The sequence below is a fragment of the Falco peregrinus genome, chromosome 8 (assembly GCF_023634155.1).
Source record: "Falco peregrinus isolate bFalPer1 chromosome 8, bFalPer1.pri, whole genome shotgun sequence".
Classification (NCBI taxonomy): domain Eukaryota; kingdom Metazoa; phylum Chordata; class Aves; order Falconiformes; family Falconidae; genus Falco; species Falco peregrinus.
In genome coordinates, this window is record NC_073728.1 from 49,126,395 (window position 1) to 49,147,540 (window position 21,146).

The 21,146-nt window shown below is 44.9% G+C and overlaps 1 protein-coding gene across 1 annotated transcript in view; it reads left to right on the forward strand.

Moving 5' to 3' along the window:
• Positions 1-21,146, forward strand: part of SLIT3 (slit guidance ligand 3) — a 531,529-nt gene that overhangs the window by 506,465 nt on the left and 3,918 nt on the right. The window contains exons 34-36 of the mRNA XM_027779712.2: positions 15,280-15,434; positions 17,860-18,145; positions 20,359-20,567. Of these exons, the coding sequence (XP_027635513.1) occupies positions 15,280-15,434; positions 17,860-18,145; positions 20,359-20,567 (650 nt within the window). The remainder of the gene's footprint in view (positions 1-15,279; positions 15,435-17,859; positions 18,146-20,358; positions 20,568-21,146) is intronic.

Genomic DNA, 21,146 nt, shown 5'->3' on the forward strand with positions numbered 1-21,146 from the left:
GTGTGGATGCTTGCTCTGCATTGTCAAGGGCAGAGTGGTGGGGTGATGAGAGCTGTTGCCATCATCACAACACTTTATGGATCTGCTGCCGTCTGGCAAAGTTGCCAGAGATGGCAAGCAGCAGTGTCCTCATTATTCCTGCGCCCTTCATATTGATCAAGGAGGAGGTCTCCATTCAGACTGACACCTCATTACCATAAGATTAATGGCGTGTTCTCTACATTTTGTACTGTGTGATCTGTTGAGATGGGAAAGAAGCTGCTTAATACGATGCCCTTTCTGAAATGTCACTCTAGTCTTTTATTGGTTTAAGGAGTGGAGCAAAATGGGATTAGCATGGAGCTTGATGGGAAGAGATTAGGTTGATTGAGAAAAACTGCAGCTAAAGAATGTCAAAAAGGGCCTCTAAATAGATTAAAAGACTTGTTTTCCTTAAGGGCTGAGGAAGGGGGAGGGAACCTGCTTCTCTCCTTACAGTCGCGGGATTTAAGGGTAGAAGGTGTGAGTGGATCTGGTTTGACCTCCCTGTATATCCTGTTTGACTTTTAGCTAAAGCATAAACTCTGTTTGGCTAAGGCATGACTTCCAGTTTGGCACCGAGTTTTGACAGGAAAACACCAAATAATGGAAAATACCCCATTTCCTTTAGTCGCTTGGACAGTGGTCAATCATTTCCGTTATTCAGGCACTGGCCATAATTTCCTAGTTGTGTCACTAATACCTTTTGGATGCTTTAGAGGCTTCCTCCAGGGAAATGAAGGTCCTTTTACACCTGGTACTGGCTCCCATGAGTTTTATCTGTCCTTTTAATTGCATTGTCTCCTAACTTGCACTTTGATGAAATGAACAGCCGATTCATGTGATGCATTTTCCCTAAACCTTAAGAATTTGGGGAACCCTTTTCTGCAACTTCTACGATTTTCCATTAAAATAGGATTACTTGGAGAACCTGTAACATTCAAATCTTAGCCTCGCCGTTGGTAAAAAGTTTGCTTTCCCTGTTGCCTACTCCTTGTTGTCTTGTTTAGATGCCTCACTTAAATCTCAGTCTCAGCAAAAGTGGACTGTTTGCCTTTGAGAAGCTCTGTTGAAAGACTATTAGATTAATTTTCACAGGCAATATCAGGTGCTGCTATCCTCCAAAGGGGTCCACTTCTCGGAAGAGATGAGCACTGCTTTGGCTCTTGTTTTTCCTCAGAAGAGTCTGCCAAAAGAGGAGGAGGCCTTAAAATTCTGCCTGGTGGGAGCTTTGCCAGCTACAGCTGCAGGAAATCTGTAACTGACCTGGTCCTGTGTTGTAACTGAGATGTTTTGCTGGCTATGAAATATGGGTACTCCCATGGTGGGATGTGGGAAGTCATTGGCAAGCCACATTATCTGTAATCCTTTGTCAGAGTCTCTGTAAGATTTATTAACAGTACTTCAGAACAGTAAAATTAGCAAAGTACTTGGCTAATACAGGTAATATCCTGTAGGGATAAGATAAAACCTGTTGTCAGGCAGGTTGGGAAGCCAGCAGTGAGCAAGGCGTACTTGGTGGTAGTTTTCAATAGTGTTTAGCGGAAGGGTGCTGGAAGGACGAAGTACACAGTGTGTTACACTGCACAACTCGCCCTCAGCATACAGCCGGGGTGAAGGTTTGCACCAGCCCTGTGATGTGTGTGCTCTGAACTCGCTATTGTAGTGTATTGTGCGGGTGGCCTTGCTTCGCAAAACTGTTGTAGGAGACAGAGGGCAAGGATGTGGCATAATACCCGACTGCTGGCGTGCCGGGCAAAAGCATTTTGTGTACTCTGGGAAAGTAGGTCATCTCTGGCTATTGGAGTGGACCTCTTGTTATATCTTAGTTGCTCCTTTGAGTAGATTGAAGTAGAGCTGCAGACTCCTGGAAAAGCCCAAGATTAACTCACTGTACATTCAGATTTATGTCACATGTATTCATTCCTGTGGTATGTTTGGATAGAAAGGTTAAAGTTGACATAGAACTTTTCTTTCATCCTAGTCAGGTAAAGGTCAGCAAATGTCCAATGGAAGACTACCTAAATTACGTTGCCATTTATTGTTAAGTTAGAAAGAAATACAAGTTAATGCATGAATATGCAATGATTGAACTCACCTTTTTAAAAGAAAAGCTGACTGGTCTGTTATTGGAACTCCTCACCTGTAAGCTGCAGAGTAACAGTTTCTTGGATGTCATAGTAAACACCTTACAGAAGATCCATTTGTGAAGTAGGATTCCTATTCGTTGCTTCTTTTATTCTATTTAATTGCTCTGTAGATGCACAAATGAGAACAGAAATCTGTTTCCGAGTGCTTTATTGACCTCCTGGTTTCTGCACTGTTGAGAGTTACTCTTCAATGCCATGACAGCCCTTAGTACAGAGCCATCGGCGAGTTCTTGAAATAAAGTAAATCATTTACACAGATACCTTACTTTAATTTAAATATGCCAGCTGAAGAGGAATGTGCTGGTTTTAGTTATCACCATGCTCTAATCACTGAAAGTTTTGAATTAATAAATTTTAAAAATTCTGCAGTTTCAGCATTCAGCCATTGATACTGGTATCTGTGTAACTGTACTCTATAGGGAGACTTCCTATTTTCAGCCTTTTTTCCTACATCTGTTCCTTGAACTAGAGATAAGAACTTACTTGTAATTATTTTTTTTTCTGGTAAGTTTTATGCTACTATGCAGTCATATTGATCTGGATGCTAAATTAATCCTTCCTAATAGAAATGGAAAATAGAAATTTGACATGTACTACTGATGTAATTCCCTCCAGAGTTCCCAGATTGCCATGTTGCATACAGACTGTCATACCTTGTAAAGGGCAAGATGCAGGCGTCATTGGTGTAAAATCATGTTTTCACGCAGGCTTCCTGACAGCAGTGAAAAAGGATGCAGTTAGGAAAAGATAAGAATTAATTGTATTTGTCTTTCTGGAGAGCCTACACCCAGATTACGTTATAATTCCTTTTAAAAGTATCATTTCAGAATCTGTTTTCAAAAATGCTACATTATTAGAGGTATTTCTCATAGATTGTATCATGCAGTTCTCATGGTTTGGCTTATTCCTGCATAGCATAGATGGATGTTCTTGTGGTTAAAGCAAAAGGCCTGAAATCAGGGAGCTTAAATTCTTACTGTATCTGCCTCTTATGTGATGACTGTGGGATGACAAATTAAATCTGGTTGTCTGTGCACACAAAGTACAGAAATGCACAAAAAAAAACCAGAAAAATGTGTTTCAGAAATGTGCTGCGGGTCACCAAAGGGTGAGCTTCCTTCTCCCTCCAGGCTGTGGAGCAGCACAAGGCTTGTACCCCAGCAGCATCTGCAGACTGCCTGTGCCATTCCACCAACACAGCCTCTGCCCGTGGCGGGGCCTGGGGAGCAGCCCGGGTGGCTACTGGCTCCCATCGTCCAAAAACAGGTTCCTGGCCATGGCGCTCCCAAATTGAACTTAGTAGTGCTCAAGGACTTTGGTCCTCTACTGACATTTCATAGACTTCTCTCCACTCTTCTGGTGCTGAGGTTGAACAGTTGCTTTGGTGATGGAAGAATTTCCACATCTTCCAAAGATATGGGAGATGGGATTTTTGTGTAACTGATTCTCTTTAGCTGCAATTGCTTATCTGCAAAAAAGCCGATGAGGCTTCACCATTAATTCACTGCCTTCTAGGGAGGAATGTGCTGGAGGAGTGAAAGCATTAATTATTCTTAGGAACATTATTAGAGCTTGTCAAACTCAGTTTTTACCAAAAGTCTCTTTGCAGAGCTCACTACATGACTGGTCCTTTTCTTCCTAACACCTGCCAAGTCTGCAGCCTGTGCTGTGCCTGTCCTTGGTGGGATTGCTGTTTGATACTTCTGGATGGGCTCTGCACAAACTGTTTTTCAGAGATTCCTGTGAGACATCACTGAGCTCCTAACAATTCTGCATATTTGCAATTCATTTTATTCTCTCTGTCACACACACTTATTTTTTCAGGTACTCCTTAGGGATTTTGCATCAAATATAATGAAGGGACCCAGTATTAATCTCTGACCTGCACAGTAAAAGTTGTAAAATTTGAATGTACTTATACATCTTGCATGAGGCAAGGTGAAGGACAGATGAATTAGTTTTTGCCTTATAAAAGGCTCTGGTGTATTTAAATAGGACAAAAAAGACAAGTGTGTGAGTTCTTGTCAAACTACAGACATTGCATTTCCCTAGTTTTTCTTGGATTTTTGTGTGAAAATGTAAGGCCAAGACCTTAAAATATCATCTAACTTTTGTCATTATTTTTCGGAATCAAGTATGTGTTTTCATGAAATTTAGAAACTTCCTTCTGTTGAGATGAAGTTTAAGAAGGGTAAAGGTTTGTCTTTTAGGCTGCCTGAGGACTTAGCAGGCAAAACTTTGTTAAGCTGAATTAAAGTTTTTTCTTTGTAAATCTCTTCAGTATCTCTTGCAAGAATGATAGTTCCTCATCTCTCCCCTCTCTCCTCACCTCTGCCCTGCTCATTCTCTTTAGCGTAATAGCTGAGTACCCAGAAACACTGCGCTGCGAACCCACAGCCTTATTTCTAACCTTATACCTATGTGTAGGGTGCTTCAGGGTAAGATGTTTTATCAGAAGGTGGCAAAACCTTTCACAAAGCAAGTCAGCATCGGTGTGTCTGTGTTCCAGGTAGGGGAACACAGGTTATCTAAACAGGTTATCTAAAGCCACTTGCCCGGTAGTAGTGACAGCAATAGAAGTTACATTTGCGGACTCCCAGGTCACCACCTTCAGGGCCCAAAATCTGGGGCTATCAGTCTGAGTGACACTCATATGTCCCCTGTCAACTGAGGTCAGGCTGCACCAGTACGTACAGGTGCTGCCAGTGTGCCCAGGCTGCTGGCTTGCCCGCAAACCCATGACTGGGGCAGGCGCATGCTTGGCTTTGGCTCCCCCTGAGCATGCACCACTGAAGTTTAAAGAACTTATGCCACAGTCTGTGAAAGCAATAAACACAGTAGCTGCTCCCCTGCCATAAAGGGTTTCTGCCATTTTAACTCATTCTTCGAATTAACTTGTATTGTGACCCCTCGAAGTTAAAGCAGAGATGTTATTTGTATCCTTTTCATCGGGAATGTGGCCATCCACACCATCACTGTCACCTTTATCATTGTTGTTTGAAAAAATCACAATACTACTGCAGACCCAAATCAACTTCAAGCAGGTGGCAGAAGACAGTCCTCCTCCTCCTCCCAAATCACTTTTTAAGCAGACTGTGCTGGCTTTAATGCACGGACAGCATACGAGTGAATTGTCACTAGTCTATGTATTTTGTTAAGCAATTTGATTTGTTATTTTCTAAAACAGACACCCATTAGCTGGTCTGTACCCTGTTACTTTAGTCACTGTGTACTTCTCTGCACAGCTCCACCTCTACCTCCTGGCAGCTCTTTCCCATCTGAAGGGGATAGGAGGGAAGCCAGAGTGGATATGCTGTGTCCAACCCCACTGGTTGCTTTGTTGATCAGCAGCCTTTTAGGAAGACTTACGCAAAGCAGAGGAGTGCAGGACACATATGTACATGGAACTTTAGTGCAATAACACTATAATGCTGATTTCTTTCAGCACAGAATAATAATAAAAATGTAATAAAGTCAGCAAGATGCAAGCATTAATCCCAAGAAGAAATGAGAGGTGATGAGATAGGGATAGTGCATAACTAAACAAAAGCAGGTGGGAACACAAAATAAATCAATGTGTTAAAATACTCTGAGGTCAGCCTCTACTTAGAGTCTTAACTTCACGACATATTGGCCCCATGCAGCTCCTCTCTCTCCTGACTGTATCAGACATGTCAGAGGATTACACCTAAAGATAGAAAGCAAATCCTTCACAGTTACAACATTTTACAGTAGAAAGTGCTAACCATTCAGTTAATACCATTAAGGATTTTCAAGAGCATCAAGAAGGAAGATGTTTGCGCTTAGAAGTTTGCTGAGCTCTAGAAGTAGTTCAGCACCTTGCAGATATTATTGGTTTTCATGTTCAAAGTAGTCTTGGGTTTATGTAAAAATTAATGGTGAAACTAAAAGTTGTTCTCTACAGTGATTTGACTGTGACTAATACAGCTCTACCATCAAAAGAAAGTTGCTGCTGGAAAAAAAGAAACTGACATTATAAATTAAGGTTTTCACCTGTTTGTTAAATTTAGTAGTTGCGTTGAGATTTAGCCAGTTCGGTTCAAACCTTAAAAATGCCCAGCCAAACCAAAAGTAATTCTGAAATAACTATTTCTTCCACCCCAGCAGATAACCTGATTTAGTCATTTGGCTGTCCATAACATGGTCTTACTGTTTCTTCTAGTGAGAGCATCAGTGAAACCATGGGAGTGGTCCTGGCAGCTCCCAAGCCCTCATAAATTAGTGCTAAAGTTAGTCCACCTTCTGAGCAATCAGTTTGGTGTATGTTGGAAACACACTCTTGTTCTGCACTCTGTTTCCAGCGAGTAACTGGAAGAAAGGTGTGCAGATGGATTTTAAATGGTATTTTCAGGTCATTGGTCCAGCAGTATATTGCCAGAGTTGGTTAATACTGATTACACCAGAGGAAGGTTGAAATATGCTCATAATAGACAATGCTGCAATAAATCTAATCGTAGTCAAAATGACTTTATAAACTTCCTATGTGCTAATGACTGGCTCATGTCTTGAACTGTGAGGGTTTTGCATGTTGTAAGGCAAAGCTAATATAACATAGTGGGGGTTTTTTCTGCCTGTAAATTTCTTGTAAACATGATGACTAACACAAAGTTTAGATGTGTACCATGTGTGATGGATTTATATCCCATTTATACCAAGCGCCAGGCTCTGGATTCAATAGATACAGCCTCTGTTAGAAGTGCATGCAGAGCTGGCACCGAGGGCAATCACAGAGGTGCGGCATGGTTCTGTGCACAATTATTTCACTGCTTCTTCCCAGCAGAGAAACGTGACCCACAGCTCTGCGTTCGCCAGCATGCCCCAGCACTGCTGGAAAAGGTGGGTATGGCAGCTGCTATTCTGGTTGTCAGAGCAGTGGATTTTGTTTATTTTTGTGGAAGAAGAGGCATACAACTGGAGGTGTGTTGCCACAAATGAGGTGGAAACAATTTCATTTCCTGGCCATGTATCAGGTTTCTAAATAGACACAGCTCTTTTTTTTTTCTTGGGGCTTAGCCTGCAGTTTCAGATACAACCCATCATTCTCTGTCATTCTAATTGGAAGCCTTTTAATTGCATTCTGTAGTGGCTGTGCTCCCTGCTGCTAAATAGCAGATACCTTCATATTTTCCAGAGCTGAAAAGGGGATAGATGGTGTAAAGTATTCCCCCTGATGAAATGACTCTGTGAAGACACTTGATGGATTTCCTCATCAGAACGTGAGATTTGATACCCAGTTAAATGGCAGAGCTGCATTCAATAGTGTTTGATGCTCATGCTAAAAAGAGAACTCCAGAACCCTGTTCTGTTCCTAGCCCTGGTGGGGCAGGGGGCTGTGCTGCAGCACGTGCTGGTGTGTGCCACCCAGCCGTACACCAGCACCACCCCTGTGCTGGGCAGGACATGGCACTCGCTGCTCTGCCAGCAACTGCCTTCCTCTGGGCTGTTTGCAGTGCCATTTTCTTTAAGGCTATCTGATTTAATGAGTCCTGCCAGCATTGCAGAATCTATATGTGATTGGTTTTATACTCTGTATTTACTGGTTTTTTTATTTTATGTGATGCATGTTACAGTAAAGACACTGAGATGCAATAGCTCATTGCACGGCAATACACTGTGTGCCGTGATGTGCAAAATTGTTCTGGTGGAGTAAGATGGGGAGGCAGGAACACTGTGATCCGTCACTCAGGAGAGGCCTTGGACTTGAAGAGTTCATTCAGGCTGGTTTTACTGCCATTACGCTTGCATTTAACAAGTTCTCAGCAGAATGAAGTATTCAGCTCTGCAGAGACATGATGATACTGCAGGAGAGCAGCGCAGCTTCACTCCTGGACAGTGGGGTCGGAGGGAGGTGTCAGACCTCTTGCCCATGTCAGGGGCACTGTGAGAATCTGCTGCAAACAAGGGGTGTTTACCCCGGCCGTGAATCTGACCCTTTTATGAATAATATAGGGAAAGAGGTCAGCATTGTGTTAATTGCATGTTGTAGTGGTGTAAAAAAGGTTCTTGCTTTTCCTTTAGAAGGTCTGTAATACAATAACTTTCACTGTTGGCAGGGGTGCTGCAGGAATTGAATTATGACTGGAAATTAGATATGCATAGCCTGGCCAAACGATCATTAAGGGAGATATGGTAATCAGCTGCCAGTGTTTAAGGGCTGTAAACACCAAGAAGAGAAAGATGGTTTATTTGGGTGGTCTACAGAGTTGTAAGTAGGAGAAAAGGTATAAAACCAAGCAAATGAAAATGGAGGTATCAAGGAAAAAAATCCTACTGTCAGTGCTCTCAGCCTAGGAGACCTAATGCTCGAGTCATGTAAAACAGGATTGAACACAACAAAGGAGAGTATATTTTAAGCTGAAAGTGAACTTGAGTGTTTTAATATCTCTTTCACCTCTTATTTCCCTAGTCTTGTGTTTCATTAGCATTTTTCATACTTTTTTTCTCAACATGTGGTTTTTATTTGGCTTCTGAAGATAGAGTGCTTGAAGTGATGTATTATTGTAGAGGTAGCACAAACACTACTCCAATTATGATTTTGCCTTTGTTGCCATGGAGAAGTTTAAATCTATTTTAGGCCAAGGACTGATTACAACTGGAACTAAGGGCAGGAGGTAACTGTAACTTGGAAAGGTGAAAAACCATTAGCACTGATACCTGAAGTCAGCCTGGCACAGAATGGGTTTCACCCCTCCCAAATTGCTAACATCTTGGTGCGGTTCCCTGCAGGTCTCACCTTGTGTTTCTTGATTTTGGTACCTTTTCTCCGGTGCCTGCTCTTCCCATGTCTTGTAAGCTCTTTAGGCTTTCTTGGACATGTACTTCCACTTATTCCCTTCTACTTTGAATGTTTTCAGAGATTATCCAAGTTCAGTATCCCCCATGGCCTTCACTCCCCCGTCGCTTACCATCCTTGTGTTTGCTTTGTTCTGTGCTTCAAATGAGGCATGTCCCCATTAAGACAGAGGTCAGGAAAGTCTGGAGACTGTAGCTAATGAATTGATGTCCTCATTTGCATAATTGATGGTTATACATTTCCTCAGTGACATGGTTTGCTGTGATACTTAAAGCTATTTTGGTTTTTGAGTTATCTGTCCTGCTGTTCTCTGCTGTCTACACCAAAGGTATATTATATGTCAGTGAAAAAAACTAACCCCAAAGCCCAAATTTTACAAGTTCAAATTGAATGCTTTAATCCTTTAATGCATTTCTGTTCACTGGCATATTTATAGTGGCTCAGCTCTAAATCTCTCATGGATATTAGAGCAAGGGGAGTCAGTGTTTATAACATCTGTGTGTGCTTGGGGCTGGAGTAGTGGGGAAAGAAAATACAGCAGGGAGAAGAGAAATAGATCAAAAATGAGAGTGGAAATCAGTTATTTTATATATTCCCTCGGGTTTTATGTTTAATACACATCCTTTTCCCTTCATTTCTTTGTGTTCTGGAGTCTAAGCCCTCAGGGGAGGCCATGCCCATGGTGTGTGCACAGTGCCCTGTGCAATGGGTCTGTTGGCTCATCTTGCTGGAATTGCTCTGACAGATGAGGCCAGCTCCCTGCAATATGAAATTTTAATGACTTTTATAGAGCCCTCTCTAGTTGCCTCCCTTCCCTGTGAGGGCAGCTCTGAGCTTCCCACCCGCGCACAGGGGGAACAGAAGGTGCCGGACCCCAGGCCTTGTCACGAGCTTTGGAAGCTGGGCTCTCCTCACACACATACTATTTTCCTCTTTGGTTTCTTGGCTAAATGGGATGAGACGCCACGGCCAGCTAGCTCTCAGTGAGGGTAACCTTGATGAGAGTGATGATCATGCAAGGCACGTAACCTGGGCTGTGAAAAAATGAGTGCAAAGGAGAAAGGCGAGGGGTGCTGCTGGGTGAGGAGCAGCAAGCGCATGCCCTTTGCCGGGGAGGCAGAGGCCGGGTACCGCGGGCTGGTGGCTGTCCCTGCCCAGTGCCCAGGGGCTCGGAGCAGCCGATGGGTCTGCCACTGCGACGCTGCCTGCAGCAGTGCCCCCGCCACCCATGGCACCCGGCTCTGCCCTGCTGCCTCTCCCTCAGGAAGCGTGCTTTGAGGTGGGAGATCCTTCTCTCGGAAGGGGACCGAGCTGGTGCCCCAGCACGCAGGCTGTAACCGGACGGGAGTGAGGGTCCTGCGGGGGCTGTGAGCACCGGCCATCGAGTGTCTGGTGAGATGGGCCCTCAGCAGGCGACGAGCAGCCGTTCCTGGGTCCTGAAGGGGATTTTGATTCCTTTTACTGCTTACTTTTTCACAAGTTTAATTAGTAAATTCCTGAAAATCCTTGCTTGCACTCCCAATATTTACACTTCAAACAATTCCTCCCTTTCTTCAATAAGAATATATTGTAAACTATGTAGTACGCAGTAGTGGTGGCCCAAAGCACTGCAGTTGGAAGTTGGCTAAAAATTCATGACTGCCTTTTTTAATAGCTTGGAAAAAATCTCCGGAGCGGGGCGGCGGTTTGTTGGTGCCCCTGAGACAAGCGGCTGGCTCAGGCCGAGCAGCCCTGCGGCCCCTTCCTTCCTGCCGGCCCCTCCGCCCGCTCTGGGCAGACGTACGGCTTGATTTAACCGCAAAGCATGAAAATCTTCGCGGAAACGAAGGAGTTGGTCAGGTCAGATGGCAGGTGTGTGACATGCCGAGATCTGTTTCAGTAAATAAATTCTGAGCAGCGAGCCAAAATCAACCTGCTGTATGGGCGCGCGGGGTTCTCTCACTCGGTATGCCGGGGCCTGGGGCCAGGGTGCCCGCCGAGGACCAGAGCCAGGGTGCCCGCCGAGGACCAGAGCCAGGGTGCCCGCTGGAGCCAGGGTGCCCGCTGGAGCCGGGGTGCCCGCCGGCCCCGCAGCCGGGGTGCCCGCGGGGCGAGGAGCCGGGCGGGGCCGCGCGGAGGGATCCGTGCCCGCTGCGGGCCGGCCCGCTGGGCTCGGCGGTGCTGCACCGCCCCCTGCTGCCCGCCCGCCGCCCCCGCCGTGGCTCGGCGCTGCCCTGCCCCGCCCTGCCCCGCCCGCACGGTGCGGGGCCGCTGCCTGGCGGGCCGGTGTCCCCGCCGCAGCGCTGCGCACAGGGTGCGGGGCGCGGGTGCGGGGCGCGGCCCGGGGCACCGCGCAGGGCCCCGGTGAAGCGCAGTAAATCCCTGACTCCGGGGCAGGTATTTACGTACCGCAGGCTGTTTCAGAAGGAAGAGCTCGGTAAGGCCACCTGATCCCCAATAAGAATTCAATTAAGATTTTAATAAAACCCTTGCAGAGAGCTGGGTCAAGAAGAGGCCCCTTGAAAAAAAGCCGAGCGCAGCAAGTTTGTGCTGCGAGCTGCGTTGTGATGCGCTGCTCAGCGCCTGTGGCTTGCTTCCCTTCATCTCCAGCCAAGCCACTGTCTCCAGCTGTCTCAGACGATTGCTGAGTCTCCTAAAGGCCCGGCTGCGTAAGAGGCTCTGAGGAGAGTTCATGAGCATTTCTCTCACTGCTGGTTTCTCCCCCAGTGCTGTCTCCATCTCTCCCAGTATCCAAAGGCATCTTAACGTCTTTCTGTCAGCAGCAGCAATAAGTACTTTAACACAAGTACCTCCTGGCCAGGGATTTTCTGCCATCCCAGCTGTCCACAGTCAGCTTTTCTATCATATGTTTGTGTCTTCTGTAAAAGAAAATGAGTGCTTTCCCTCTTTTGACTTTATCTGCTTTTACAAAACTGCAGTGTTGGGTGATGACTGTACATTACTTTGTTTCTCAAAGCCCAGGCATGGAGCATTTTAATTCCAAGTTTAAAAGTGAAAGAGTTAGAACTGAGGATTACTCATCCACACATACCTACAATAAGGGACCTCTCACTCCCTTTCCAGAAAAAAACCCAGCCCTGGGTATGCTGAAAGGTGTGAGCACCATCTGGGGTGGCTGCTTCAATCGCCAGGACACACTGACTTTGCCTGCTAGTCAAGGCGCTGTCTGGAAGGAGCACACGCAGTGGAGGAGTAGGTGATTAATGCCTGCGAAATCCTGGCCCAGGGAAGAGCCAGCCCTGCCAGATGCGATAATGTTGTCCTCTGACAAATGGTCATAGCTTGGCCTTCTTCAGATAACGATTTAGTTTTGTGTGTGAGCTTCAGATATTGATCCCACCAGGGAAGGGTTCCCTGTCACACAGCCATCCATCCCACCTCAATACTCAGCTCTCAGAGCCGACGGGGTTTGGCTATACTTCTTCTTTTCATTGGCACTTCTGCACCCGCTAACAATTACAAATATGCATTTCTATTTATCTTGCACCTTTCAGCTGGAAGTCTAAGCACTTTACCCATACAAATTAAGCATTGCAACACAACAGCTAGATATGCAGGGAGTACAGAGGGATCACCCAGACGGCACATTGCTGTAACACAGCTGTTTCTTGTAATGTGGCAGATACTTAGCAGAAATCAAGAATATCTGAACAGAAAGTTTAAACCAGCTGTTTTCAAACTTATTTTTGGTAATCCGTAAAGGAGTCTGCTAGAGGTGTGGGCCCCAATACAGCGGACTCGGGTACCGTGGTGATAGGCTTGCTTTTCTGAGATGCACATACTGCATCACCTTCAGCAGTGAGTGTAGCGTAAGCCCTCAGCCTCTTACCCCAGACACGCCGCTCGCTGCCCTTGCAATGGCCCTGACGTAACAGTATTTTGAGCCAGAACATCTACTGGATCAGCTGGATCTGGATTTTTGGACAATGTCAAGCCTTTATGGTTTTTTTCTTAAAACCATTTCAAACAGTGTCATCAGCTCCAGGTTCTTGAGACCTGGCTCCCCGGGGTGCTCTCGCCAACCTGAGGATGGGCACAAACTGGAACCCAGCCACTTTCATGCAGGTCCAGAATGAGCGGTTCAGCCAGCAGAGCTTTCCCAGGAGCCATTCTGTGGCAGAACTAACTTACCTCATCTTTATGTAAAGCCACGCAGTAAAGGTGCTCATATACTGCTGTCATTTTAAGGTCCATGTAATCTTACATGAACTTCTAAAGGCATATGTGTTCGTGATCAATCCCCAAAACCTGTGGGGACAGCACCACGGCAGAGGCACGTTAGCTCAGTTTGGAAACAGCGGTGTGCTCTTCTTAAACAAGCACATCCTCAGAAACGCCTGCAGTGCTGACTTTCTGCCTGACATTGTTCATGTATAATTGGTTATGTCAGCTCTACTGTAAAACACTATAAAAATGAAACTTCTTCCAGGAACAACTGAATTCTGGTAATTTCCAAGTCAAGTAATTTATGTCTGAAGTTGGGGTCCAATTTCTATGCTACAAGGGCCTTACACATCAGTTATGCAGGACTGGCTGCTAAAGATGGGCAGCACGTCATCCAGGTTGAGAGGTGGACACATCTAAAAGGTGATTCATCCTTAGAGATGAGTCACTTCTTAAGTGTGCCTCTTCCTCTCCACTGATGATAAAGAAAACCTGGCTAAATAGCTCAGACATCTACATTGTGGCTTTACAAAACACCTGAAAGGAATCTGACCTGTGACTTTGTAACTTGCTGAGAGAGGATGCTGAGCTTATGGGCCATTTGAATGAGCAGAAACCCATTCTTAAAACTAACCTTTTACATTTTAATACGGTATTTACCACTTGTGTAGCAATCGCAGATCCAGGTTGTTGGCTAAGCAGTATCTCAAGATGCCTAAATCCCACAGTTGATGTTTCCTGTCTTTATCCGTACGTAACAGAACCACTACCCAGCCAGCAATCCTGCCAGCAGGAATTTGGAAAAGAGTGCTTGCAGGCCAAGCTTAAGATGTGTTGGCAACACTGTGCATGTGGGCAGTTTACACAGCCCGCAGTCTAATTTCAGCTGTAACCGCTACTGCTATTAGATTCTCATTATGCACAGGTGTTTGCATGCATGTGGAACAGAGGCTGTACCATTTAATTACATCTACAGCCGTGGAAAGGTCTCATCACGTCTATAACTACCAGCCTAATTTGAAACCCTCTTTGCTCGAGAGCAGGTAATCCCACCCTTGTCCCTCCTTGCTTTTAGGAGTGCATGAAGGTATTGGGCCATTTTAGAGAATTTCGACATGCAGCATAAAGCCTTGAGAACTGAAGCTGCCCTGAAAATAAAAAATGATGGTGTGATCCAAATTGAATTGTATGACTGCACCTTTTTATTTTTGGGAGACTGAGCTGAAGGTGAAGATTGTGTGTGGTGCAGACTAGCAAAGAGCTGTTAAGTTATCTGGCTTCATGCATTTGAAAAATCAGTGTTAAAAACACATGAGCAATAAATACATGGTGCATTTAATATCTTGACTGCTCAGATAGCTACCTGCTCCCTGTCCACCCCCAAAATTCCTGCTGCCTTATTCTCAAGCCTCAATCAACACGTAAGTGCTTCTCAAAGAGGAGTAGCAATGTGTCAGTTTTCCTTGCGTTCAGGTAGGACTGTATTGTGTCGAGCAAAGTACCCCAGTCGTTTGTAAGCCAAAAACTCCTGAACTTATTCTCTGGCTTTGAGAAACTCAGCCTGTCCTCATGCCTCAGCATGTAGCTACAAGATACTTCTGCTGTGAGGAAATGCTGGTTTCAGAGGCCCCTGCTGTCTCTTACCCCAAACTGCAGTCCCTCCCTGCCCTGTGAAATAATTCGAGTTTAAACTAACCATACAAGAAGAAATCATTTCGGTGATCTGGCTTGCAACGTAAGCATCAAGCAGTGTGACAGAGGGGCTGCAAGCTGCAGAGAGCACGGAATGGGGGATTTAAAATTTTTGTCACCAAAGCAAATCTATCATGTAACTACGCCCTTGCTTTTCTGCCCTGGGAAACACAACTACAGTAGCACTACCCTGCTTAGCTGTCTTGTCGAGTGTCATATATGTGTAGGTACTGCCTGCACAGGCATCAGCAGTGTTTAAATTTGTGCCTTGGAGGCTGACGCTGGAGGAAATGTTGAGAACACAGTGACCATAAAGGAGCATGGAATGGGAACTGTGCCTCACAAGGTGTGACACCGGGACATAGGATGTCACAGCAGCAGAGACTGTTCATTGTTAACATCACCTTCTAATTCTCTTTTTTTTTTAAATTTTATTTTTAGTGTGGAAACAGTAAATGATGGGCAGTTTCATAGTGTGGAACTCATGATGCTGAACCAAACTCTGAACCTGGTGGTGGACAAGGGGACTCCCAAGAGTCTAGGAAAACTCCAGAAACAGTCCTCTGTCAGCCTCAATACACCCCTCTACATTGGAGGTACAGTGAGTTGCGCTGGACTTTGAGATTTTGACATGTGTTCTCAGAAGCAAATCATCTTCCATCCTACAGAGAGAACTCTCAGGGCCGGGGGGGCAATGACTAGCAGTTTGCCTTCCCCCTCTGCCAGAGGTTGCTTTGCTCAACAGAGAGCCGGGAAACCACACCTCTGCTCTTCTGCTTCGTGCGCCTCAGCCCACTAGCACCCCACTGCACGGCCAGCACTGCCGCGCACGCCAGAGTGAGGAAGCTAACCTCAGCACAGCACAGGCTGCTTCTGTGTTTGTTACACAGCCACGGCAAGAACAATCAGTTTGTAATTTCTAAAGCTTTCAGAACTGGCTGGCACCAAAATGTCATGGTTGAAGAATACAATGGAAGTGTCACAGTCACAGCAAAAAAGCAAATCAATAGTCAGTAGGTTTAAATGTACCATAAATGAGCAGTATTTCTGCTGGAAATGCTAAAAATGGGGGGGAGAGGGGGAGGGGTATGGGGTCTGGGACAGAGATTAAAACATCCAAACCATATTAACACACAAGCTGACTTAGAACTTCTTGGCTAATAGTTTTCTTATTGGAAACTGAAGCCAGAGCTTCAGTATTAGAAAGATATTAAAATTGACCAAACTTCAGTTAAGAAGTTTTTTCACATTCAGTAGTGAATTTGGGGAGAAGGAGGGGATAAGTGGTGTGGGGTACAGATGCCCAGAATAATGAGTATCCTGCTAATTAGGTGTCTGGATATGAGAGACAGAATGAAGGCTGTACTCTACCCAACAGATTTGTTTTTGCCAGAACCGCCCTCAGCTCTGTTCTGGACTGAATGTTGAAATCTGTCCCTTTCAGTGACACAGAGTTCTTGAATTTTTAGTCAGCCTATTCTAAATACAAAAGTCAGCAGAACAATAATAGACTTTGAAAGTCTTTGAGCTTTTTCTAACAAGATCATTGAAGCCAATAGTAGAAACTCTTAACTTCACTTGGTGCTGGTCAAGCCTTTTGTAAATAATTCCCTTTGATAACACTTTTCTAAAAGAACCCTGAATATTGCCCTTGTAAATCAGAAAACTGGCTAATCTTGCTTTGTACAGAGCTGAACTTTTATAATTGGCTCCTATTAAGAATGTCACAGACTATTAAAGAGCATTACACATCAAAGATAATCTGCTGGTGAGGACATCACAATTTCTCCCTCTAGCACAGCATAAAAGATACCAACCCCACAGCAATTTATACACAGGGAGCTTGGGAAGTAATCACATGGAAAAGTTGTTAATGGATGAGCATTGTGGATCAATACTAATTCTCAAAAGGTACCTACAAAACAGCATTCACAGGACAAACCTGAGACCTGAACGAAGGACTATTGAATACCAGAAGGCATGGGCTCAGAGGAGACTTTTTTTATTGCCCATTAAAATTCTTCTTGCTTCTTTCTAAACCTTCACTGTTCTGCACATCCCGTGTCTCTGCACATAGCATTCCCATGGATGCCAGTTGCCCTTCCACTGCAGACTGTTTAGTTAGAGTAATTGATTAAATCGTCCCAGAGCAATTGTTCCTAACCTGCACTAAGCTTTAAGATAGACCTGAGCCTTCATGTGCCCACAATTTTTGTCCATCTCTCCAACTACATCACCTGGTCTAGCAACTTTCCTCCTAATGCACCGTTAAACAAAGATGCTGGTTTTAAGACCATCTTTAACGGTGGAGTTACTTATGGATAGCAAATTCAGAGGCCTTACACAGCTGAAAATGGAAGCACTTGCCTATGCTACCAGCTGTACAGCCCAAGCAGATGTCAGTGGGGAGGGCATAACACAACATCCAAAAGAATCTGCTGGCCATCTGAGCGTATGAACTCTTCCGAGCGCTTGAACAAGGTGGAAGGTACTCGCCACAAAGACTTGGCCTGGCCTCCTGAACTGCTGTTCCCTGTCTCTAGAGTTCTTCTGCATTGGTTTTGATGGAGTGCACTGCTACCACTCCCTGTCCTAACACTGTGATCTAGTAGCGCCTAACTATCTTGCTGGATCCCAGAGGTGGTAGCTACCTGCTGGCAAGTAAAGATATTCTTAAACCTCTCAGAAGGATAATTGCTATTAGACTATAGACAGGAGGAGCATCATCTGAGGTCATCAAAAATACATGGTCATCAGCCAAAAAGAAAAAACACTGGTTGGGTTTTGGTGGGGTTATTTTTGTCATATACCTCTTACGTAAGCTTGAGCAAGTGATTTTATTTTTGTTTCTTTCCATTTCCAGAATGAGGACAATGAGACTGTGCTGCCTCACAAAGGTCCTATGTAAATTAATTCTTTAAAGATTATAAGGGGCTGTGACAAAAGAAACATTAGCAATTATAATTTATGTATTATCATTGTAACTGTGAGTAAACCTTCCCTTTTTGGTTTTATCTGAAGGGATCCCGACCTCTACTGGATTATCTTCACTGCGCCAGGGTGCAGATAAGACACCAAACGGTTTTCATGGATGTATTCACGACGTCCGCATCAATAACGAGCTGCAGGATTTCAAGGATTTACCACAGCAGTCACTAGGAGTCCTTCCTGGCTGCAAATCCTGTAACATCTGCAAGCACGGTATTTGCCGGTCCCTGGAGAAAACAAGTGTGATTTGTGAATGTCACCCAGGCTGGACGGGCCCCCTGTGTGACCAGGAAATGGGAGACCCATGTCTTAACCACAAGTAAGCTCAAACGAATGCTGGTGGGAGGGTGGAAGCTTTAGAGCTAATGCATATTTCACATTTCATCTTGTAAAACCACATCTGACTATTTTTGGAGGTGCTGGGCTCCCACACAAAATTATTGACAGTCATGAGTCAGCATCCATGGCAACTCTCAAATTCCACTCCTTGTTCTGATGTTGCTCGCTCTCCAAATGAGGTCTTTGTTCTGGAGGAGCTATGGTGTTGATACTGCAGGTCATACTTTCAGCTGTGACTCTACACATTAAAATATGAAAACTCCTGTTAACGGGTATGGCTTACCTCTGAGGTGGTGAGTGCCTGCACTTACCCAGAGCAAAGCAGAGCTGCCTGTGAGCAGGACGTACGCATTTTAGGGATATGCCCACAGCAGCATTGGACCCAGTATTCAAACTGACTCCCTGAAGACCGTTATGCACACCGATGTGAACAGTTTTAAATTTCCCCAATAGATGACTTAAATATTACATTCCGAAACACCCCTTTAAAGTGCAAGTTTAAAGGATAGCATAAAGTTGCACGCGAAGGGAGCATGAGTGTAAAGCACTCACAGTTCAAAGGCTCAATAACCACATCTCTATCAGAAACAGTGGATAAATAGCTTGCTGATGGCAAGTACACAAGGAAACAGTCCAACGCAGACCAGCAGTCTGCATAATTTGGTGCTGTTTCATGAGCAGATGGAAGTACTTTTGTTTTAGAAGCTACTTTGGTTTTTCTGTCTGTGGAAGGGGCTTTCCACAAGCACATACTTTTGACAGGTAAATTGACACAGTGAATAATCACTCTCTGAAGGGCAGAAATTTAACTTGGCAGAGGTACCATTTTAAACTTGCTTCTGGGTCTAATTCTGCAAAGTACTGAACGCTGGAAGGTGTTGAGAAGCACCTGAGAGTTTACAGACCAAAGGTATGAAGACCCAAGTGAAGAAACACTCAGAGACCCAAATGTTTCCTTGAATTTCCAACTTCAACATGAAGCTGTTATGGTTGGACAGAGAAAAATAAGGGAGTTCCAGATGTTTACATGATGAGGGATTGTTTCTCTCATAGTCTAAGGAGGGTGATGCAATCTTGAGCGCAGCCCGCTTGCTAAGGAAGGTAGCTAAGCATATTTTTGATGCTGGCATACTGTCCCACCTTTCATTAATTCACTTTTGGAGTTGCCTCCTTAAAGCCAGGCCCTTTGTGTCCAGGGGATTATGGTGGCCTTCTGGCAGGTGTCTGCTTCAACACGCACAGATGAATCTCAGCGAGGAAAAGCATAAAGAGCAGGTAGTTGATGATAACAGGAGTTACCAAGCACAGCTGTAGTTAGTGGGGCAGAAAATACTGCTTCATCTAGACTGTAACTCCCTTTCTTACAGTATTTTGCATATCTTGACCTGACTGAAACTGCTTTTATTATTTATGGGTTTTAGTTCAAAGCTTAAAAATAAAATTACAAGGATTCAACATAAGCAGGGAACAACTTTAAAGTACCAGAAAGAAAATGAATAAAAATAAGAGAAAGACGTGGGTTTATGCCAGGTAGGACCTGATATAGCAAAGGTTTATAATCCCTAAGCAGTTTTTCCTTGGCTGGACAGTGTTGCTTTCTTGCCTGTCATCAGTCTATTTCAACCCTGTCCCTGTCCCAGCAGTAGGGATAGTGTCAGAGAACTTGCTAAGGATCAACACCACTCCCTGTGGTACTCCTCAGAAAATACCAAAGCTCACTGCAGGCCACGAGCCAGTGAACCCAACTACAGCTGCCTGTCAATAAGTCTGTGCATAACTTTTCCACAAACACCTTCATTTATCACACAAGTTTTCATCACCTGGTATTATTTGTAGAGTAATTCTGCTAAGGAAGCCTGGGCGTGCAGCTTGATTGTTGGCACTTAGTTCCATGTGCTGATGCTGTAAATGTGAGCTGTCTTGTGTGGATGCCAAGTGTTGGTCCATGCTCAGGGAGGAGCCTAATGTTTTCCAAAGAGATCACTTAGGATCGCAAATTCTAAATGTATTCTCTGAACATTATCCAGCACTCACCAAAAACTCAGTTTCTTCAGAGCATTTGACACTGAACTGCTGGGTTTAGTGTTAGTATCCTGGAAATAATGGGCAGAAGTGCCAAAACGAAATGTGCCTGGGGAAAGGGAACTTTCACGTCGAACACAGTCCAGCTCTAAATGCTTCGTTTTTCTCCAGGTGTCTGCATGGCAAGTGCATGGTGGCCAATGTGGCTTACACCTGTAAGTGCATGGAGGGCTACACCGGCATGTACTGTGACAAGAAGAACAATTCCTCAAATCCCTGCAGGATTTTGAAATGCAACCATGGGCAGTGTAAAATCTCCGAGCATGGGGAACCCTACTGCGAATGCGATCCTAACTATAGCGGAGAACATTGTGACAGAGGTACGCTTGGCTGGGGCCCAGGATGCTGGTCTGCTAGTTTACACCTTTGTTTTGATGTCCTTTCCATGTGACCTGTATTTGGGGGTAAATGGCAAATAGTAGAAGATAAAGCTAAGTCAGCCTCTACAGAGCAATACAGGGAGGAGAAACAAACCACACGACAGCTAGCTAGCTATTATCCAAACATACAGAAAAGGGGACACGTGCAGCAGAGTTTTCTCTGTCTCCTGAATCCGTAAGGTTTGCTGCTCCCAGGCTTGTGATGGGATGCTTAAAGGAGAAGCTGTTGCAAGGTTTACCGTGAGCAAGCCATAATCTGTTAATTGCAGTGCTGGGAAAGGAGGTCCCACCCTGCAAACCAAGGAGGTACTGCTCATCTGAAGTGGCAGTAAAGATTCTCAGCTTGCTCCCTCTGATGCAGCTGGGCAGGTTTCCTGGGGAATCCCACAGATCATGCTGGACTTGCCTGCTAGGGCAGGGGCCCAATCCTTCCGCCCTGACCTCAAAAGACTGGCTGGAAACTCAGTGAGGTCTAATTTCATCCCTTCTGCCTTTTTTTGTTGCTGTACAGAAGGAAGG